We start from the raw sequence: 23,793 nt of genomic DNA, 5'->3' as shown, positions 1-23,793 counted from the left end.
TACAATAGTGCAGTTGTCAGGAGTGCAATAGATGCTGAAAAAAAACATTGATAATGTAATGATGCAACAGATATAAACACTATCAGGTTTATTTTTTAAACTTTATAAGTGACACAATACCTGCAAAACCAACAACGACCCACGAGCTCCAGCTTAACATGTTATTTAGTGTTGATTAATAATTTAAGCAAGCTAACTCAATCTGCAAATAGTACATTGTTACCGTTGCTTGTTGTTACCAAATTTCACAAGTATTAGTAATCTAAGCAGTTTTAAAGCATGTTGCATCCAATATGTAATATCTGTATCAAAGTAAGCAGAAACTCCTGTGGCTTTCCTTACTTTCTCAAGTTTATACAGTATGGGTACAATCTACCATGGGTTGGTTTTCAGAAAAGAAAAAAAACTATAGGCCAGTCATTTTCACCCCATTTTTTTTTTATTTATTTGTGCAAAGCAGAAAAGAAAATTTACAGCCAAGGTCAATTCTATGCTGCATTTCACCCTTAAACATCTCATTTACAAAGACTTTTGTGTAAGTACTCGCGCACTGAGTATAGCTGCATGAATAGCATAGTTATCACTGATGGTTACGTGACAGTAGATGCGTGTGATATGACCAAACAGAATGTTTTCTCACATTATCACAATGTACTCTCTCAAGAATGATAAGATACAAGTTTATCATTTATGAATAATCATTAGCATGGCCCTCTTACTTTTTGTAAGTGAATAGTACATACAATAAATCACAAGTATTGATGGAGTGAGGGTGTTTGTTATTCTCTATGGGACTACAAACCACATTGATCAAAATTTAAACTTCTTTCGGTCCAAAGTACATACGATACTGAATGCAAAGTTACAATTGTGGAATGTATGTTAGCTACAATTTCCGTATTTCTACAACAAATATCAAAAAGATATGGGAAAAGAAAACAACATTTAAATAGAGATAGAATGTACTGGAAGGTCAGGGGCAAATGATACACTGCAAAACTGAAGAACGGTAAACTGGATACAACTTAAGACACAGCCCCTGAAGGCTTTGAGCAACAGAACAAGTTTGAAAGTCAATACTTTTGTCTGAAGATGGGTGCACAAGTAACACTTTGAATCATTTAAGTACTCTGGTACATTCCACAACACATGCGGCCGCTGCATCCTTAGTCCCATTTCATCTCAAAATAAATTTAAACTCTAAATTTAAGTGCGTCTCCAAGACAAATTAAACCAAACAATAAACAACAGAATGCATGTAAAATACATTTTCATTAAAAATCACAGTTCAACAAACCCATAAACATCAAAATATTACATATTGTGGGTTTTTTTTCATAGTTCACAAATCAAAAGTGCCACAGTGGACATTCAAAAACCTTTGGATGGTTCCAGTATCGGGTGACAGGTGTTGTGATCTGCTTAAACTCAACATCCAGCTTAGTTCCCTTAAATCAGCATACACTGTATAACACTGTGTATTCTCTCTCTCACACCAAACATGAGGTAACAACTATTGTACACGTCACAAGAGTCAAATGTTTATTTTTGGTGGCTCCTACATAAACAGGAAAATGACCTGACGTGTTCTGCTCCACTAAACAGTAATGAGGAGGGATATGCAGCCAAGACTTGTATAGGTAATGTCTTGATGGGACGGGGAATAATCGCTCTTGTGTATACATTTGAAAGAGAGAGCCTCACTCTCACCCTCTCTCTTCATAAACACATATCCCACTGCAAAGAATGCAGAGCTTTTGAGCTTAACCTGCCAGGACACAATGTGTCTCTGTTTCAGTGGTTGAGTCTTGTTTAAATGTGCACAGTGGAGGAGTGGTTTCACCATTATGGAGCAGGCAATGACCATGATATGACGTGTGTGTGAGTGGATTTGACCAAGAGATTAACACCAGTGACTCAGCTCTCCTTAGCAGAGAACCTTTTACACTGAAAGACACAGTAATGTCATACAGTAGTGACAGTCCAGCTACATCTTATTTAAATAAGTTATTAGCTGTGTGGTATGATGTAAGTGCTTGTGTCATTATTTTGTTTTTTGGATATGACGATGAGGCAACTTAGCAGTAGGCACTTCCGCCAGAAAACCAGTGACATCACCAAACAATCCATTACTTCAATAAAGAAGGATTGTCGTGTGTAGTCTGTGACAGTATGTTTCTTCAATGCAGTGATAAGACTGAACGTTAAAAAAAAACAAAAAACCGTCAAATGGAATGTATTGTTAGCTAACTCGCTAACGCAGGCAGATGTTAAAACCCAGTGTGTAACCTGGATCTACTAAACAGAGTGATCATAATAATACTGTCAACAAAACAAACCTCTCTCAGTAAAAAAACAAACAAACATACAAGCGGTTGGGTAAATTCACAGTGGATAAGTGTAAATGCCACAAAGAGCTACATGCAAAGGAAACAAATGATGTGTTAATGTATTTGATTTGGATTGGGTGGAGCTACGTCAGCCACCAAGACGGGAACCTCTACTGTCCATGTTTTCCTACCAGAAGCCAAAATTAAAAATAAAAGCTCGGTCTCAAAAAAAAGAAAAGGCGCCAGTAACCATTTAGAGGAAATGCACATGAACATGTTTGAAAATACATATGTTGAATTAGAATACTGGATGCTTTCAGGTTAGCTGAGCTTAATCCATCTTGTGAAGGGGTTGCATGTGTGATAAAATAATTTAAAACAATACAAACTGCCATTGTCCTTCAAAATAAATCCACAGCACGCTGCAGGATTTTTAATAGAATTATAAAGCCTTTATGGCCCTGATGAAGACTTGAGTTAGTTGCAAAGTGTCACATATTCTTGAACTTATATTGCCATAAACAACAAAGGCATTTTATATCCATACAGATCGTATAGTGGGTGGTTTTTGAAGGATAGTTTTTTTCAGTTTTTTGGATTTAATTCATTTTTGACTCATGCAACGCCTTCACACCATCAATTATACAACACAACTGTGTTAGCCCTGGCCTGAAGGAATGTCAAAGACAACAATTGAAATGAAACAAACAGAAGGCGTAGACACCAATCTGACCTGTCAATCAAGTCATGATTCCACTTTCAAAGATTCAGCCCATCAGTAACAGATGGAGCCAGGTAACTGGCACATTGAGATCTATATATAATATACATATCTGGCAGCTGGCTGCTTCCATAAAGGAGGAATCTACCACGAGAAGTTCACATTTTGGTTCTTTCCAACAGAACATTTCCATAAGGGAATGATCAATACATAACATTGATGCAATGTTAACAATTCCAATCTAGCTGTAACTGAAATCCGCCTCTCTCCTGCTCAAAACGTAACCCTCATATTAGTGATATGGTTTCAATAAGAAAGACGCTCAGAGCACCTCCGACCAGTGGTGGCGGTTAAAACAAGTTAATGGTTTTTCTTCTTTTGTTTTTGGGCTCATTACAAGTTTTTCTTGTAAACTTTGAGCTGCAAAGGATTCTCTATTTTTAAGCACCTAGCCACGCGTTCAGGTTTTTGGTTTTGGTCAACAAATCACCGACAAAGACCAGCAAATCCTCACAAGGCAGGGGGTAAAAGTGAAGCATGGATTGTTACTTTAACAGCCGGCATAGCCTCCTCCAGCCGTTAGGCTAGATGTGTTGTCAGGCCATCCATTCTTCTTGCTCTGTTAGATCGCCAAAATCTTCTTTTGCTGGAAGTAGGCATCAAATCTGGCCTGGGCGTACTCCTAAGACACAGACAAGTATACATATATTATGGTAAAGCAATGGGAACGTAGAATTGAAGCAGCAGAGTGGTTATCGTGTAACAAAGCATCTTCTCAGGCAAGCATACGTGAAGTAAGGACAAATAACTCACCAATTTTAATTAAATTAAGTCTTAAAGTTACATATGTGCACATTGAGAGATGGGTGGGAGCTGAAAGCTGTGTGCAAAGAGTCAACTCATTAAATACAGACACCACATCCCCTTCCAGGACAATACTGCTTGTCCTACTAGCTGTCTTGTAGTATATGTTTTCTTTGTCATTACACAGAAGCTTTCCCAAAAAAGAAAAAAAAGAAAAAGGAAACCCAAATTTCACTCACCAGGTATCCAAACTTGATGGTGGACAGCCGGGCCTGGATGATGGACCACAAGCCCCAGAAGAAGTGGGATGCAAGGGAGAACCTACATTGATGAACAAATGGTCACTTTGCTGCATTCCTTTCATTCTCTAGTGTCTCTTGTTGTGCCATGGTTAGTTTAGTTAACACTGGCAGCTGTGCTCACCTGTTGACTTCGACGTACAGCTGCTCCTTCAGATTCATTTGGTCCTCTTCACTCAGATTGTCAAACCCTTGGTCAGACTCACGCAGGTAGCTCTCAATGAAGTGGAGCTGTACAGAGGCACAAGTTAACACAAGTCAGTGATCGAAAGGAAAACTGAATAAATCAGATGTCATAGTATGTTAACATATTCTACACACCTGCTGGGCCTTTGAGGGGTAGGCCTGTGCATCGACTTTGAAGAAAGGAAACTCCTCACAGGTGTAGTCATACATCCATTCACAGAAATGATTGCCAATATCAAATCCCCTGTAAACAATGGGAGAGACAGAAACTATGTGAGACTGTGACAGGAGACGCTGTTACAGAAGTAAATGGTGAATGGACTTGAGCAGTACAGCACTTTTCTAGTCTTCTGACTACTCAAAGTGCTTTTAGACCACAGGTCACACCTACACATTCACACACTGATGACAGGCCGATATGTAAAGTGACCATCCGTATTAACTAATCCCACACAATACACATTACAATACACATTGCAATACACATTCACAAACCGCCAACGAAGCAGCTGGAGCAACAAGGTGTTAAGTGTCATGCCCAGGAACACATAGACATGTGGCTGCAGGAGCTGGGGATCAAACCCCCAACCTACCACTGATCCACAGCCGCCCTTTCTGTTTACATGACACAACTTTCTGTTGACATGTTATGTATTAGTCGAGGTTTGTATTGCAAAACTCCATGGTTCTGGAATGTTTAAAAGACATGAATTGTTTCATTTTTCCCCACATCTTATCATTTATATCAGTCCCTTTGAAACATAGTGTTTGAATGCAGCAGGTAATAAATAGTGAGTGGGTGGAGTGATGACGCGAGAGTTTTGCTGCTTCATGCTCTTCACTGTTTGCCTCAGTTGCCATTTTTACGTTTTCTACTATTGCATTTTTTTTTGCCAAAACATCTTACATGTTGTATTGATTTGAACCGAGAAACAGACGGTCATTGTTATAGAAGGCTCCTCCTCTTTCTCCTGCTCTACCCAAGCGCCATCCCTCACCTAAAGCAAACCAAGTATTTTAAGTCGCAAGAAGGGCCCAACATCGATTATGTCTTGCTGTGTGGTAACATATTTGAAAGGCAATTCTGTAATTCTGTTTTTTTTCAGGAGTTGATGTGAAACAGGCTTTTATTTTGTTTGGTCAGTTGAACATGAGATCGTGTTTATTTACTCAGTACTTTCAAATTTCCCTTCAGCCAAATGCACTGAATTCCTGCTCTGTGTTTTATGGGTAAACTTCACTCATGCTGGTTTAGTTTTTTTTCCACTGAAAGCCCAACAAGTGAAGGAAAAGTCTGCCGCAATGTGCCTTTAGTAATCGACCCCGCTGTTTTTTAAATTTTGATATTGCTTTTATTTAGATTTCTACAGTATCAAAGTCATTCTGAGATCCAGTTTCCTGGAGATCCATGGTTACATTATTGGCAATTTGGTAACCTTTAATGATGCCTTTTGCCATCCAAGGCCATACGTCGTAAAACCCACAGAGGTCCACTGACCAGCCAACCATAAAGCTCCTCGTAAAGTCCTGTTTGAGTTTAAAGCCTGCGTTTTTTTGTCTTTGAGTGAAAAAGCCACTATTTGAGATTTTAAAAGATCTATTCTGACATTTACTTGCACATCCAACACTATTATCAAGAGCTGCAGATGTATCCAAAACAAACCCACTCACTACACAGGAGCCTGTGAACCACCCATCCTCCACATAACAACATCTAGTTCATGTCAGTCAATGGGATAAAAATCCACAGTGTGTGTATGTGAGTCCATCTGTGGGAGTGTCCTTCCTGTACATTCATGAAGGACCATGTGCTCACATGCTCGGGGGTGTGTGTGTGGAGCATAGACTGTGGAGTGGGTCATTTGTGTACAGAGGGTCACGTGTTTGCTGAGCAACATTTGAGGAGCCTTAAAGGGGCCACGCTGAAATCTGCTGCAATGTGCCTTTAGTAATCGTCACTGCTGTTTTTATTTATTTATTTTGATATTGCTTTTATTTAGGTTTCGACAGCATCAAAGTCATTCTGGTATGCAGTTTTCTGGAGATCCATGGTTACATTATTGGCAATTTGGTAAAACTTTAATGATGCCCTTTTGCCATCAGAGGCCATACCTCGTTAAACCCACAGAGGTCCACTGACCAGCCAATCATAAAGCACCTCGTAAATTCCTGTTTTAATTTAAAACCTGCGTTTTTGTCTTTGAGTGAAAAAGCCACTACATGAGAATTTAATGGAACTATTCTGACATTTACTTGCACATCTAACAATATTATCAGGACACATAGAGGGAGCCTGTGAACCACACATCCTCCCTGTTTCAAAATCTAGTTCCACCCTGTACATACATTAAGGAACATGCGCTCACATGCTCAGGGGTGTGTGTGTGTGTAGAGTGGGCCATTTGTGTACAGAGGGCCACGTGTTTGCTGAGCAACATTTGAGGAGCCTTAAAGGGGCCACGCTGAAATGTGCTGCAGGGGGGTGGGAGTGTTTCTGTTTCCATGTGTGAGAAAAAGTGAGGGAGACAGAGGCAGGAATTCGTCTGCGAAAAAAAAGCGAGCCAAGGCCAGTGTGCTCTCTCTGTTTCCCAGAAATGAACTAGTCAGGAATTCGCACACCAAGGTGAAAGTACACTTGAAGTCAGTCGAAAGTGCTGAAAAGAAGCATGATCCATCTTTCATTATATTCTGCTTGATATCCAGTCTTGTGTTCAGGTCTGTGTTGGATACTCCCTGCACCATAATGACCAATAGTAACATTGACAGATTTATCCAGTGCCTCCATCCTGTGTGCCCTCATTGGCCAGAAGAATTCTGGTTTCATAACAGCAGAGTGCTGTTGCCCTGAGGTATGGGTTGGCGTTAGGAGGACATATTGATGGATCCCAGATCTGGGTTACTCTCTCTTTTCCCCCCACTCTCTGCTTCACATTATGCCTGGTAATCAGCCAAGTGCAGAGACAAAGTAAGGGGATGAGGGGTGATGATGCAGCAGTTGAAACTGACAGAGATTCATCAGCCATGTTGGTCTAGAGAGGTTGTTTGGACCAGACACTAGGACTTAAAAAAAGAAAAGCTTTTCTACTATAACCTTTGATGTTTGTGTTATCATCTCTTTCTAAGCTTTTTTTTTTTCTAGCTGTCTTATACAACTGAACACACGTACGTCTATTGCTTGGCTGTTTTCCAATAGACTCCCATAGCACATTTTGTTGTTGTTGTTTTTGCTCTGAATGCACACCTTTTGAACATTATCCCTATAATCTGTATTTATATTCTTATTTACTATCTTTTATACTATTGCAGTTTGCACCGTGGTTCAGAGAAAAAGTATTTTTCAGTTTTTCTGCATGTCCAGTATGTATGGCAAAATGAAAAAAAAAAATGAAAAAAAATATATATATATATATATAACTAATAACTTTGACTCTTAATAATCTCAAAATTTGAGAAGACTGTTTTAGGAACCTATCCCTCACCTTTAGAGTAGTCCATATGAGGGGAGGGGGAGAGAGTGGAGTTGTCTATTGTGAAGGAGAAATTGTGAATGGAATTGGTGAGGGATTTAGGGCCGATGATTATTATGTCCGATTTTGCATAGTTGAGAGAGAGGAAGTTGGTGTGCATCCATGTTTATGATGAAAGGGAGGGGACCAAGCACTGAACCTTGGGGGACGCCCTGGGACAAAGGAGCTATGGAGCAGTTACTGATGTTGATAAACTGTTGTCTGTGATGGCTGGGAGACAGTGTTTGACGAGACTGGATGGGATGGGGTCGAGAATACTGGTGGAGGACTTAAAGGTCCCATATTATGCTTTTTCTGGTTTTATACGCTCTTTAGTGTGTTTTCCAAGTGTCCTGTGTATGTTTAGGCACATCTATTTGCAAAAATTCGAAGTCCGCAGAAACCCAGCTTCTCCTACGTCCTCCTGTTAGCTGTAGCATTAGCTGCACGTAACGCTCGGTTCTAGCCCCCCTCGATAAAAATTTGTCAGTCTGACGTCATTGTCAGTGTGAGATCACTGATCTAAGCCCATTGGCTCGTTGTGGCAAGCCCAGCAGCTCATGTTGCACGCCAGTTAACTTCTGTAGCACGCCCACAATATGCCGTAGCCTGCGGTAGCACAGTAGTGCTAAGGTGCTAATGTTTATGCTCCCCTCGGACGGAGCCAGTGGCTGCATTCCCAATATGGTAAAAGAGGCGGGACATTTCCGAGAACCGTGCTGAGCGACTGACCAATTACGGCAGAGCCGACAGGCCGACCAATCAGATCAGACTTGGCCCACGTGGGGACTCTCAACGTGGGCACTTCAGAGCCTCAGCGAGAGAGTCAGAAGCGAGCCGGTGCATGGATCGGCAGTACATGAAAACAGACACTTTTTTCTGACTTTAGCTATTGTGAACATACAAAAGGGCATAATATGGGCTCTTTAATGCTAGAGGTGATGATGGATAGCTCATTTGGGGACACGGGAGAACTGAGACAGAGGTTGGGTGATGAGGCATTTCATTTTATGGAGTTTGGGAGTGTACCAGGGTGCAGAGCGTGTGAATGAGACAGTTTTAGTTTTGACATGCTTAACATGGTTCTTAAAAGAACTCTCATGTGAGAGATCAGGACATTTTCTAACTTCTCAACATTTCATTTGAATAAAGTAAGAAGGGTTAGGTTCATTGTTACTCCAACAAAGCTCTATGACATAAATCAGGCTTTAGATACACAGACGATACACATTAGTAGGGCTGAGTGATTGTACATCTGTGATAATTTTTTTGCTATCTTACCTGTAATTGTAGCTACTGTACTCAAAGTCAATGAGCATCAGCTTCTGTTTGTCTGAGCTCTCGCGGCCCCTCAGCAGTAGGACATTTCCTGAAAGCAACACACAAAAGTCATTCATTTGAAGAGAAAACATAATGGACAACATATTGGGGTTTGAGCAAATCTACACTCAGCAGGTAATTTGTTCCACAGTCTGTGGGCCCAGACTTAAGAAGCCCTCAAGCCCCTTCTCATCAGTCAGCTTCAGTGAATGACTAAAAAGCCTCCATCAGCCAATCGCATTAGGCAGCTAGTATCACATGAGGTCAGAAGAGCTTAGATATTATCAGGAGCTTGGTGATGAAACACTGAGCCTTGAAGGTCAGCTGATTTTAATGCAAAAAACTGAATTTTGAAGACTATGCCAGGAGGGCAGAGTCAGAATGATATGATATTTCACTTCTGGTCATCCTAGGAGAGGTGCTTTAGATCATTTTAAGACAATAGAGGGAAACATGAAATGTTCTTCTTACCTTCTTGACAGTCATTGTGGCAGAACACTACAGGAGAGTGGGTGGACTCCAGCAGACACCTAAACGTGAACAAAACAAAAAAAGAGAGGGAATGATCATTATCTGGATTTAAAGAGCTTCAGACAAAGATAAACTGTGTTCATCACAACGACCAAACCCCCTACACTTTATTATGAAGCCACAACATCTCCTGGGCATTACCAGGGATACTTCCAGTCTGTGTTCGAATTCATAACTAATTAGCAAAAAGACATTACTAGGCACGAGCTTGGTGAATTTTAAAGGAACAGTTTAAGAAATAAACTTGGAATGGAAGAACAAGTTACTACGTGAGAACAAGTGGAATACATACTGCACAAGGCAGTGTGGTAAAGATTTATAGTGCTTAGTAGTGTTGTTGTCAAGACCAAGACATACCCGAGACCAGAGTGCTCCAAGACCGAGTCAAGACCAAGACATTTAGGATCGAGACCGAGTCAAAGAATGTCAAGAAAGTCAACCTTCACTCTGAACTGAATGATAAAACTGACCCAAACATACACAGTATAAAGTTATAAATAGGGTCGATGATTAGTATTGCAACATCTTGTTGTCATAATGCTTATATCTGAGAAGAGTAGAATTGAGCTTGGTCATATACATACTGTATACAAACAGTCAGAACATAGTCCTTCAGGTTAATCTGGGAATTTTGTCTGGTAAACACGAGCACATGAGCTTCACATTCTGAACACTCTGCTGTATTATATAACATGTTTAGAATTGTGTGTGTGTGTGTGTGTGTGTGTTTGCAGAAACATACTTGAGCATATCCACCTCCTGGGGCAGATTGTAGCTGAGCAGCCGGTTGAAGCGGCGCAGCTGAGACTCTCTGGTGAAGTTGAGCCTCATCACTTGGTTCAGGTACCTGGGGAGAGTGTTACACAAACGTTCACTGCACATTTTCCTTAAAAAAAACACACGTGTGCTTGTTTGGCAGAGCGCCCCACAAATAAGTCACTGTAGTCTAAATACATTTGAATATCACCCTGACTCACCGAGCTTGAATATCACTGACTGCTAATCAGAGGTCAGGATGAAAATATGAATTAGTAGCTCGATTAACACAGCTACAGTCACTTACTGACTTTAATGTATTAATCCCTGACATTACGGGAAATTGACAGTTTTCAGAAAAAAAGTATTAGTATTACTTCAAGGAATTTTCACAGTGATAACAACTATAATAGTAGTGACAATAATATCGGCTGTAGCAGGACTGGTAGCAGTTCAAAGTGTGTGGACAGTTGCAAAGAAGAAATTAGCTGTACTCTCATTTAGGCAAAGCAAGGTAAGGCTGATTTATTAACAAAAAAGCAAATGGCAGCATAGAGACATGATAAGGAACACAGGCAGGCAGGCCAAACACATGATTCTGGATGTGACAAGGAGACAAAATAACACAACTAGGCACCTTGTAACTTTGGTTTTGAGTGGTGCTTTTTTAATAAAATGAAAAAAAAAAGAAAATGTTATCCAGCAAATCTTGTCTGGATCTGTAATGTGTGTGTGGCTGCCTCAAAACTCACATGGTTATGAAAGGTTTCAGATATTTTTTGTTCAGATGTTTATGATGTATATGGTTACCAGCAGTGCTGGTAATCCTTCATCATTACTATGTTATATAACCCTAACCCTAGCAATGGACTCGAGTTGATAATGCACTCCACAAAAGAATGAACAGGATTATAGTAACTCATGCCTTGGTCAACACATTACTCTGCGCAAAGAAAATCACCAGTAAATAAACCAGTTGTAGTCTAGTTATAATTCATTTGCATATGATCCTGGTTTCGGACGTCCTGTCTGACACGGAAATTTACAAAATCAGGGCACATAGGTTTGTAATACGTAACCCTGAAAGATAAAGCAGAACTTATGTACTCAAGCAGAAAATCAGTGGAACAGGAAAATGGACTTTATCACCACACACAAACAGAAATTGTGAAAGAAATTCAAACAGATGTACATTATGATAAGCCACCTGCCATCTCAGGTCTCTACGATAAGTAATCAGTGACACAAATTGGTATCTTTAGTTATCAAACTTCAGTTACTGAAGGACAAGTTTCAGATCTGTTCACTCACTTATCTCAGGCTCTCATTCGAAAACCACTTTTTTTTTTTTTCGTAGACCGAGATGGGGAATGGCTAAAGATGGGGGACAGGACACATGACAATGAAATGACTCACTTGTCCATGGTTCCAAACAGCCACTTTGGCTCCTTGTTAAAGGGCATCCTCATAGCATGAAACTTAGCCATCTTCTCTGCAACCTCTGCTGAGATGCTGGAGTCGCTTAACTCACATGTGTCCAGTTTACGGCTCTGTCGAAACAATATTTCAAATATTTTAATTAATACAGAAACTGCTGATAACTGGAAATTACCATTCAACATGTAACACAACTTACAGACTCAATTCGTCATTTTTTTTAAAACTTGAAATATTGGTGCTACACATGGAGACGACTTACAGGGACATACTGCTCCAGTCGGCCCTGAGGGAAAATACCGTAGAGTTTAGGTCCCAGCTCCCTCTCCGCCAAGATCGCAAACATTACGCTCTCCAACACCATGGCCTCCGCGCCCTAAAAGCACAAAGCAGCGAGAAAAATAAGAGCTCTATATTCAAACTATGAAAACTGTACCAATCACACCACCACTAAAACCCCTTCTTAGTTCTGTGAATGCGATGAGAACAGAATGAGAACAGAGTGAGAGATTTCCTGGTCACAGTGTCTGAAAACATGAAAGTTAGAGGAAGATTTGGTTAGACAGTCAGGAATTAAACAATTCTCTCACCAGACCCACTTAGACATTAAACCAGTAACAGTTCTTTGTTATAGTGATAACTTCTTAGCTTCTGTGTTCAAGTCTCTGGTAAACATTTCAACCTGTGACGTGGAAAAAAGCATTTCAGTCGACAGAGTTGCGGCTGCTGGCTTAATGAATCTACTGGGGTGGTACCAAAACTTTTCTTTTGACCTATTGGTCATTCCCAAATTCCCAAATCAGGTAAAGTGCATTTCTATTTCTTAAAGGAAGAACGTGTGACATTTTACACATAAATACAGCAGAAATCAAGTATATCCTCTAAATATGTCTCTATGAGTCATGACTGTCTACTACGAGTGAGAAGCATGAGTTCTAACAGCTGTGTTGATGTCGGAGCTGCGTTCACATCATGTTAACATGGACAGGACGACCTTGTGTATAAAGCTGTGTTAGTCAAAGAATAGAGAAAAGAGGAAGAACATACTCACTGCTTATCTGAATGTCAGGTAAGTGTGTTTAGATCACGGCCATTCTGTGTCAATTTACATGCAATGTCGCCAAACAGCAGTTTGTTTTGGTTTAATACTGGCAACATCTAGTGGATCAAAAAGTTACACATTCCTTCTTTAAAATTAACAAGGTTGCAATAAAAGTCGCCTGCAAACAAACTAATCATTTCTCCATGTTTTTCATACTTTGCATTTCGACTCTTCATCATTTTTCACTATGATGCTCGTTAAAAGGTGATTTCTCAGTGCCTCAGCTACCAGGATTTACATTTTATAAGCTACCCTTTTAAAAATGAAACAGAAGAAGGTAAGAAACTTGCATACGAGCAAACACCTCAAACTTAAGGACAAATCATGTATGCAGTCGCACGAGCATGCAGGCGTCAATGCAACAGTTCCATGGGCCGATCCAATCAATGGTATATGGTGGGAACTTCAATGGCTGCCTGATCGTTGTATAAACTGTGTGATTTTATACACATCTCAACAATATGACCTCAAAGCCTTATTTTGTCAAGCTGATAATATCCAAGCTGGAACTTTTCAATTATGAGGAGATCACTTACAGCCCTGCAACACAGTGGAATTAAGGGAAATTGAAAAACACATTTTGGGTGGTTTTTTACTTTGATAGGACAGCTGAAGAGAGACAGGAAATGTTGGGAGGAGAGAGTGGGGGATGAAATGCAGCAACGGGCAAAGGCCGGACTTGAACCCTCGGCCGCTGCGATGAGGACCACAGCCTCCGTACATTGGGAGCGTCAGAAACGTGAGGCTATCGGCGCCCCGCAATTAAGCAATCTACTTCAAAGACTTGATTTTGACAGATTTTATTAGTTAATGTACCAAATGTGTTATCAATCTGACATCTAAACTATACGTTCTATAAAAGTGACAGAGTTGAAAAGCTTGCAAGCTCAGAACAGAGTTTAGTGCATGTCTAAAAGGGGCGCAAGTGGAAGACATGGATGGAGGAGTTTAAAGAGGAGGAATGCCATGGTGTGGGGTGAGCTGAGTTTGCTTGTCAGAGCGTTGAAGGGAGCACAAGAGGTAGATTAAAACAGCCCAGAAAGAGTTGGCACGCTCAGAGTGCTGGTCACTGTTGAAGCAAGACAACCTTGTCTTTCTTCCTTTATCTTAAGAGACACACAAAACTCACATAGCCTGGAGCCCAACAGGGGGCTCAAGGTTAACTGGGAACACAAACACGAGCCCTGGAGCCTCCAAGGCTAGTGCTGTTTGTTGGCTTCTCACCAACATATTTCTTCTTTGCTTCATTGTGCTGAGAAAAGAGAAAGACTAGGCTTCTCACTAAACAGGCAGGAGTTCATTAGCAGCAGGGAGGGATGTCTGACTAATTTAACGGAACGAGATGAAGAAGCTGAGCAAGTTATTCCGCTGCTGAAAGTGGAACCTCAAAAGGTTGTATTTCTTAAGCAAGAAAAACTTAATTTCTTTACTTTTGTTGCAAGTGGAATGAAGGGCCTTTCTTCAAAGAACATTTTCTTCTTGCTGCTTTCATTTTTCTGTCTGTTTCTTCGAGACCCCTTACTTCACCGAGATGCCGCACTCAATTACAGGAGTATCCATTTATTATGAATGATTTGAGAGAATTCAGATATCGCACATTCTTGCCAACGTGTTTTTCCTACAGCAACGTGACATTTCTATTTCTACTTCTACTTCTGCTATCCTGCTTCATTCTGTGACCTTAAATAGCTGCAGTATAACATGTTGCTATCTCGACCCTCTTGAGAGAATAACCTTCTGATAAATTGCTGCAGGGGGAGAGATTTGGATGTGAGTGGTGGGGTCTTGGCTTCTTTCCAGAGAATGTGCTTCATAGTGACCGTTCAGCAGGAAGCCAGCTCAAAGGAAACAGTACTGCCTGTTTTTTCGTCTGAGATGACACACTCTTATTTTCAACTATGCTCCAAGCATCATTCTTAGAGATGCACCGATACACTTTCTTTTCTTTTTTTTACACGTTCCGATCTGATTTCCATACACATGTACGATAGATAGTTATTTTAGTAACCATAATTCATATAGTTATTAATGTCACTGGTATTAAGTGTAAGGATACAAAAAGCTGTACAAAACCCAACATTGCATTTCTTATTGAAAGAGCAAAAAATACGAAAAATACAAAGAATTCAAATTATTTCAAAGAAATGTATTCAAACTTTGTGTTGGCTTCACATACAACAGGAAGCAGCTACAACTGTAAGATTATCAAATTAAATGTTTTATACTGAAGTGTAAGAATTGTACTTTTGATCATATAGAAGGAGCTGTTCCATCTCATCTGACATTTGTAATGACGTCGTCATGGAGACGATTTGTGGGCACTTACAGTTCAGTCTGAATGTCTTCAAAGGGAGACTGTGCGGGCTGAGAATGTTAAACGTGCCCAGTGATCGTTCTTGATTGGCGACAGTCTGATATCCGACATGTAAGTTACATCAATATCAGTCCCGATACCGATATTAGATGAGATCTGTCCCATCCCTCGATAATTCTCAAAACAAAAAGTTATGTTACAATGAAAGTCAATGATGACCTTTTTTGTTTAAGATGAGAGATGTTTCTTTTGGATCATAATTGTACACTGAGCACACAAACGTGGAAGTTCATTTACTGTACCCGTTGTGCTTGTATTCAGGGAATTATTTTGAGGAACTAGACAATGCAAAGTGACAGTGAATGAATAATAAAGCCACTTCCCAGAAATCTATTTATGTAGGATAGGCTTTTTATTTTTATTTTTTACATTTACTTAAATCTTCTTCATTTCCCAACAGAAAAAAGTGCACAACAGTGTTGGCTAAAAAAAGTTTTAGTAAATGAATAAAAATCCTTAATCATAATATTCTCCAACTGAGATGTTGACATCCTGTTTTATTGATTATCCTGTATGTGTCTTTTTTCTGCTTTAATCACAGCGCATATGTGAAAAGAGAAAACTCCCCTTGGTTACGTAATGCTTTCTCTGCCGAAAGCTGATCACATGTAGTTTGAAATCGCCAACGTGATTTATCCCCATTACCATAATCATCTTGACACACATACTAGCTGACAACAAGCCAGCTGGCAGTCTGTGGGTGAGGCACAGCAAAGACTCAAAGGCCAGCAGGGATGGCTTTTAGGATTTATACCTCCCCCGACAATATTTCAGGGAGTCATTAATTAGATCATCTTGTCCTGTAGCTGTGCTGACCTGATTCTGAAGCACGAAGTCCACACATGGACTTATCTTCTGTTTCAGCACAGCTACAGATGGCTTATTCTAACCTACAATTTCAAAGAGCCAAGTCCAATCAAATAAGTATGGGAATCAGACCTCTGAAGGAATATAATGCATCTTTATAAGCAGTATGTATGACTGTCATTCACTGTTGAACTTCAGGACAGGAAATAAAATCTCTTTTAGGAAGGTTGTACACTCAATTTGATTTTAAAATGTTGCTATGAGAAGCAACTCCTTTGTACCAAACCAAATACTGAAAGAACCACTACTCATTGGATACACAAAAATGTTAATCATAAATGCGATAGTTATGGTGATACTAATTATTCTTGTGCCATTGCAATTTGCCTGTTTTTGACAAAGTCTTATGTAAGGTGTGAGTGGGACTGAAGTTGTGTCTTTGTCACAACATTATCCTCTGCACCTGGACTGTTGTTTGGCCCTTGTAGCCATTTACAATATAACCCCCCCCCACGCACGCACACACACATATAGTGTAAAAAAAGGTAAGTGTGTAAGCAAGCAGTGTGTAAAGTGTGCAAATATGTATAGAAGTGAATATAGAAATCTAACTGCCCATTAGTTAAAATGTTTGGGGGGAAAAGTGTTCTTTTTATTAAGATTATTCCAGATTGTTAAACTGTGTGTTTTATGTTTAGTAAAAAATAATCCATATTTATACGAACCGAGCTCAAACAATTATGTATCCATATAATGTATTATATCTAAAAGTGTGCATCTTGTTCTTTGTACTAAAAACTCATTCCGTTCGTGGATATTATGTGTTTTCTGTTAAATACATTGCTTTCGGCTGCCTTGTTTTTTAGAGACTATTTACATAATAATAAGCTTATCTTGATGGTTGTTCAGGGTTACGGTAACAGTATTTATTAATTCCAGTTCTTATCACTCCCCCCTTCTGCACTATCCCACCCTTGGTTTAGACGGATTGGACCAGTCAGAAATTAATCTGTCCCATCGCTGGTTAATTGACACAAAAAAGTACAGATAAGCATTCAGGTTAGAGCGGCAGCTGTGAGCAGCTCCCAGAGCACATGCTGCATCACTCCAAGGCCAGCCAGTAATAATCCCAGAGCCATGGAGCAGCAGTATTATGGAACCATTGTAACAATTTAGATGCAAATATTCACAACGCGAACATGAATATTATATGGAACCTACAGTTGGACCACCTATTCATTCAACGTAGGTTCTCAGACTTACAATAGGAAGTTCAGTTTCCTGTTAAAGCACAGGAAGTAGTGGGAGGGGGATGCTTGTTAGGAATGTTGAAATTCTTCAGTGCATGAATAGTGAGCTGGCGGGACATGACTTGATCTGTTGATTATTAACTTTTGAAGGAGAGGAAGACTTCTGTCAGAGAAAGAGGGCCAAATCAAACAGACTGCTACAGCAAACACTGTTCAATTTCCTCTGACCTATTTTAAATGCCAGAGTTTGATGTGACTGCCGGCCTGACACACCAGGGTCCCCATAAGAACACTGATAGGACCTCTAAACAGAAAGATGCAGGAGAATTGGCCCGATGCAATTTCTAATTCAGATTTGAGTTATCAATATTTTAAACTCTGTCTTAACAATCATCAACTACTGTGTGGCGTTCCTCAGGGTTTGATCCTTGGACCCATCTTATTCTCTCTGTTTCATGCTTCCTCTGGGTAATTATTTCATTCATTATCATGATGTTTTATATCACTGTTAAGATAATACTCAGTTATTTTCCTCTTTGAAAGTAAAATAACCCGAATAGAGATTTTTCACGACTGTTTTCACTTCATTTCCAGTTTTCTCAATTTTGTTCAGTACGTGATTTTGACCATTATGTCACTATGTCACTCATCTCTGGTCCTGTTTCCTACAGCAAGAAACAAGAAACATGTAAACTATTCAATCAATCAATCAATCAATCAATCAATCAATTTTTATTTGTATAGCGTCAACTCATAACAAGTGTTATCTCAAGACACTTTACAAAAAGCAGGTAAAATACCTTACTCTTTGTCTGTTAACATTACAAAAGAGCAGGTAACAAGACCTTACTATTGAGCTATTGATTAACACTTGTATTTTCTCCAATCTGGATTATTGTAATTTCCTCTACATGTAACTCAGTCAAGTATCTCTAAATTATTTAAAGATACAGTAGTTCAAAATGCATCTGCCAGATTATTACCTAGAATCAGCACATGGACACAAACTCAAGAGAACATGTGGAAACCTTTTGTACAGTTTCTTAAGCACGGTGACTTGGCAACTATACAAATTGAAGGTTATTAGCTGGATTTAACAACAGACTAGATTTTGTTGAGACTGTAAAATACCTTTAAATTAACTACTGCTATTTTATATTTTTTTTATCTATATGCTTAACTGTAGATGGTTCAGGGTGTAAAAAGATACATTTACAGTGCTTATATCCTTATTTGTAAGTATATTTATCTGTATTCTTCTTCTAATATGTTCCTTATGTTATAAGTTGTGATGTGAAGAGGGTGAGAGGGAGTTAAGGGAAGTTTGCATGGTCTTGTAAAAGCTTCACACCTTTAAATTGGAGAACAATAAACACATTGTAAAGAAAATTATTTGATAGCTTTTCATCTACTATGCTGCTGTGACATGTGAAAAACTCCTCAAAGGGTTAATACTGGGTCTTCTTTCTAATCCATTTAGGATTACACTTGACCAGACAGGGTTTTAACCAGTCTATTGGGTTGAGTTAATCCTAAAACACTGATAGCAGGTCTTGATAGCCTCACTGCTAACTGAAGGCCAGCTGCTTCGAAAAGCCAGCAGTATAATTACGGGAAAGATGCCAAAGTGGTGACAAAAGTTTACTGACTGATGACCTCACTTGATCACGAGTTGTGAGTCAGTGTCATAATGTACGAGTCAAAGGTCCTGATCACGAGGTTGATGCGAGGGTAAGGAATGTCTACGTCGCTGAGTGAAAGGCACTGAGCTTCAGAATGCGTGGGTGGACTCTAGGTTCATGCAGCACTTTATGTTGCTTCATACTCAGGAAAATTATTCCTGGTGCTTCAACATAAACATGTTGCAGTTCTGCAGTCCGAAACCCAGTATCTAATTTCACAAAATAGGAGTTTTGACCTAAGGTTTGTTGAATGCATAAAAAGCCATCACTGAAAATATGTGACTTGAGCATTTCCCATCTCGGTCATGCTGTGCCAGAGGTTAATAAGGTTAGTAAGGAGTTTAGGCAGGTGTTAAATTGATTCAGAATTTAGGTTAAAAAACCACAGGGTTGCAAATGTTAGGCCACTTTATTGTGATATCCATGGGGGAAAAAAACGGATGCCCAAGGGTTCAAAAGACTCAGGCAGATCAGAAAGGAAACCCCGTCCCGACAGAGAGCGTTTATTTTTGGGGGAAGAAAAGAACGTTTCCAAACATCTGGAGTTGTAGTTTGACACATGAGATGGCAAGTGGTGTGATTACTGGATGGACTCACACTGTGGGCAGAGAAACATGCTTTATGCTGGAACCATCATCAGTTACTTACTTGGAAGTGATTTTCTTTGTTTGACTGTCGGGAATCCCCTTTATTACAGGACATCTATCAACAAAAGAAAAAGGAAAGAACTATCCATGAATACATGTGAAGCCGTCTATAAGGGTCAACATCCACACGTGAACATGCCTGCAGGGCAGACAGAACATTATGAGTTCAAACACACACCAAGTCTTTTGGATATGAAAGTGCAGAGAGGATAGGTCGAAACAAATAATGGTGTTCATATTTATTACCATAGTGCAAAGACAGTTTATAATCAGGGCCTAAAATTAAACCACTACTCATCCCATAACCAAACAACATATTTTCATTGCTGAGAAACGCTGTCTCCAGAGCAGTCTGGCTTTCTTTAATTATTAGTGGCTGTGTACACTGACAGCAACATCTGACTTCCTAAATCTTATTAGCTTTTTGATACGTCACTAATTCCAGCAGTTCAGACCTTATGGAGACTGCTGCAGTAACCTTGGTGAAGGACACGCTGCTTTTGCTGTCTAAGACATCCCTCGCAATAAAAACAGCTTCTACAGCCATTAGCAATTACACAGACTTTAGTTAATACTTAATGCAGTTCTCGTCATGCCTGGTTAACACAACATGAAAATGAATAACTTTATGGCTACTAATGACACATTTTAAGGTTGAGAGAGCAGCAAAAGATCAGCCTGTATCTTTTGGGGCTGAAAAAAACTAAATGTTTGCAAAGAAAAAGTTTGCAAAAAAATAAAAAAAATACTTCAAACTATGAAACAACAGAAGATCAAATGATCTTGTTTTCAAAATCTTCAGTACATTTTAAGGGCTTTGAACTCTTGCCACTTAATACTTGTAAATGAAACAATCCACTGCAGTGTGAATTGGTGACTAAGCAGTTATTTGTAGCCTAGATCTGTTTTATTTATCAAAAATGCAGAGTGTGCAGTTTCAGGGTAGCCTGGATCCTGAACTCTGGACAAACTTGTCACATCATCTTAGGAGATAAAAAAAAAGGCTCTATCTGTCTGTGTTAAGTAACGTGGAGCCGCAAAACAATACAATATCTATCTGTTTTTGTGCAAACAAGTCACAATGAGCCAAATTACACATTGAAATGTGCAGATTCATGGGCTTTTCTGTTTGCTTAGTGGTCCAAATTTTCAGCTGACATATTAACGATTAGGAATCAGGAGTAAGAGCAGAAGAGGTGTTTCAGCACCTTGTATTCCCTTCAAACTGTGTGTTCCCCAGCTTTGTCAGCTGAGGTTGTCCGACAAGATTGTGTGTTACATCTTTGTATTATTAGGCTGAGATTTCAGAAATCTCATACTGTACCGTGTTTTTGGGTGGGTTCAACTGGGAACAAGAGTGCCCAAGGCACGCTCCTTTGGGAAGCCTACGGCAAAGAACACATGCATGTACAGCCATGGGGGTACATCACTATGTACAACAATGGCTAACACGCACACACACATACACGCATGAAGGCCTAACTGCACATGCATGCACACACACACACACACACACTAACAAGCAGATAATCTACAGGCACACACACATAAACAAAACTTCAAGTAGTGGACCTGACACATTTCACAGTTTATGTATTTTCTCTTTGTTTATTGTCTGGTTTCTGTTATTATCAGCTTAAAATGTTATGTAACCTTTGACCCCAGTTGCATGAGTCAACTCTGACAACAAACGGTTTACTTAAATGAGTCATTGTGTGTTTTTCCATGCGTCTTTCTTTTTTTACTTGTGTGTTGTTTAGACTTGAATAAATATCAGACCAATAAATACAAAATACTGAGGCTAATCAGTTTTCTCAGATACAACAACACATCCTTGTTAAGTGCTTGGTTTACTTGTAACTCTGTGTTTGTAAAACAACACAGTTAAGCAGTCTGTCAAAGGTGATGCATTGGAGTTGTGTTCCCACCTGCAGGATGGCCCCGTAGAGTCGCAGCAGGATGCTCCTCGGCTCATCCCCAACAGTGTCCAGACTGTCAGGGAGGCTGCACAGGAAGAGCTTGTTGCTCAGACCACCCCTAGAGGACAAACATTCAGACGACTAGACATTAGGATTTATTTTCATTTGCAGGAACTCTTTTTTTTTTTTATATTCTCATTGCACTAGTTTCATATAGGTTTCTGCTCCCTGGTGTTCTTTTTAAGATGTAGTCTGTGCAACTTAATGGATCCCTCTAATAATATCCACGACAACTGTACATTTGTTATTAAGAAAGCAAATTGTACAAAGTATCCAGCTCAACATTTCCCTGTAAACTCATACAACCTTACATAAACTGCTGTTACGGTAGCTTTTTTTGTAAGTTCTATGTTGTGCTTTTAAATGAAGAATTCCACAAATAAATACAGCAGAATATAGAGAACATGATTTTAAGAGACCGACACTAAAAGAAAAGACAAATCTATTTGGAAGAACAATCATTTAAATTGCAGCTAACGTAAATCAGAATGCAAGATCACTTGCCATTTCCCAAAACACTTAGTTTAGAATTAAAGGTTGTTGTAAGAATACAAATAAATTATAATTAAACAAATATTTCCAAAGATAAGTTCTTTTTCTACAAAAGCGGTCAGATATGTCCCAATATGTTGGAAAACACGGCATCATTAGCCATGTTTTGCCTTTAAGTGTGAGGTGTTTTGGGATGTTGGACAATTTACAGGGAAATTGCAACAATAATAAGAGACATAAAATGACATTTAGACTTCATTGGTACAAGGGATCATAATCTTGTTAGAGACAGGAGGCTTGATTTCAGTGTTGGTGTGTGGTTATCTCTGAACGAATCACCATTGGGATTAGTTTTAGAATGACATCATGTATTTCCATTACAACATTATTCTATGTTTAACTCTTCACTGGTTTACGCATCATGGTACTGGGCGGTTTTAGTGCCTTCTCATCCTAGCTTTGGCCTTATCCAACCATCTGGGCCTTGCTTTTCATCAAAGAGTTAAATGAACACAAAAGTACCTTATGATGGCGATATGGAAATCTTCCTCAGCCAAGCTCTTCCAGGCTCCATGGAGGAACTCTCTGCACCAGAGATAAGCTTTACGCCGGGTTTCCAGGTCGGGCTTGTCTAGACGGGCCAACTCCTTACAATCGTCCTCGATGTTGGGCTGGACCTGCAGGGCGTTCTCGGTCACTAGCAACCCCAGCGACAAGGAAGGGGAAGAAGAAACCCCGTTGATAAATTTGGTTTTCATTGTGTTTGTTTTAAAAAAGAAAGAAACAAATATTCTGTGCTGAAGGCTTTCCCGGAGCAAAGATATTAAACTGATGTGTGTCTGGTTTGTGACGCAGGACGATTTTTTCTTTTTTTTTTCCCCCCCCGTTACAAATTTATTTTCTCTCGATAAATTTATTAAGGACAGAAATTGTAATTTCGTCTCTTTTCTTTATTAGCCTATTCGTTGATTTAAATGCGAATGTCCGTTTCAGCTCTGTTGAGGAGCCAGGTAGAAGATGATCAGCACGAACGATGGTTCACAGAGGAATGAATAACATGAGCAGGATGCGCCGAATTAGAGGAAGCATGGGTAGGCGGGGCACTGGAGGTCACGTGGTACGGCCGCAGCCATTCTCTCTCCTCATTGGTTGGCCTCAGACACAGCCCCGCAGGACCAAAACAAACCGGACGGTGCTTTCAGGAACCACCGGACTAATAACTATTTCACAATAGGCCATCAATAGGCTATATTATTGGTCACATAATTTCGCATTGTTCTCTTTCTATACAACATGATTTTTTTTTTTTTTTTTTAAAGCTAACTGTTTGAAAAATACAAGTCATATAAGCTGAAATATGTTTTGTATGTAGTCAGCATGCTTCTTTTCTCTAAACAATGCTGACACTTAATTCCTTTTGAATACACTTGGTCTTGGTTTGGAAATTATCCATAAATGCCTTCAGATTTGGCAGCATTTAGTCAATTGCCAGATACTAATTGCACAACGTCACAACAAGCACTAGGCCTCCACTAAATTCAGTGTCACACGCCCACAATGGTAGCCCAGC

General features: G+C 39.6%; 1 protein-coding gene across 2 annotated transcripts; it reads right to left on the bottom strand.

Annotated features, from left to right (window-relative positions):
- Positions 1 to 417: 417 nt before the first annotated feature.
- On the bottom strand, positions 418 to 23,280 carry chka (choline kinase alpha). 2 transcript variants are annotated; one of them, XM_020644252.2, is made up of 13 exons: positions 22,746 to 22,885; positions 21,681 to 21,789; positions 21,077 to 21,137; positions 19,754 to 19,807; positions 12,153 to 12,266; positions 11,870 to 12,003; positions 10,440 to 10,544; positions 9,638 to 9,696; positions 9,128 to 9,215; positions 4,476 to 4,584; positions 4,279 to 4,385; positions 4,095 to 4,176; positions 418 to 3,733 (listed from the first exon to the last, which is right to left on the bottom strand). In XM_020644252.2, exons 2-13 carry the CDS (start codon positions 21,725 to 21,727, stop codon positions 3,674 to 3,676), a joined length of 1,020 nt encoding a protein of 339 aa, XP_020499908.1. In that variant the 5' UTR covers positions 21,728 to 21,789; positions 22,746 to 22,885; the 3' UTR covers positions 418 to 3,673. The 2 variants fall into 2 exon arrangements, with proteins under 2 accessions (XP_020499908.1, XP_020499907.1); XM_020644251.3 differs by lacking the exon at positions 21,077 to 21,137 and having other exon boundaries at positions 22,746 to 23,280.
- Positions 23,281 to 23,793: the final 513 nt, after the last annotated feature.

This window comes from Labrus bergylta, chromosome 7 (genome assembly GCF_963930695.1).
Source record: "Labrus bergylta chromosome 7, fLabBer1.1, whole genome shotgun sequence".
NCBI lineage: Eukaryota > Metazoa > Chordata > Actinopteri > Labriformes > Labridae > Labrus > Labrus bergylta.
The sequence above is the reverse complement of the archived record's forward strand: the minus strand, read 5'-3'. Positions and strand labels throughout refer to the sequence as shown.

Bases quoted from the DNA above. Each gene is read 5' to 3' on its own strand.
- chka (XM_020644251.3), bottom strand. From the start codon at position 22,981: ATGAAAACCAAATTTATCAACGGGGTTTCTTCTTCCCCTTCCTTGTCG. The intron at 21,790-22,745 runs GTACTTTTGTGT...TTTGTCCTCTAG, and splicing joins TTCCATATCGCCATCATAAG to GGGTGGTCTGAGCAACAAGC. The intron at 4,585-9,127 runs GTAAGATAGCAA...CATTGTTTACAG, and splicing joins TACAGTAGCTACAATTACAG to GGGATTTGATATTGGCAATC.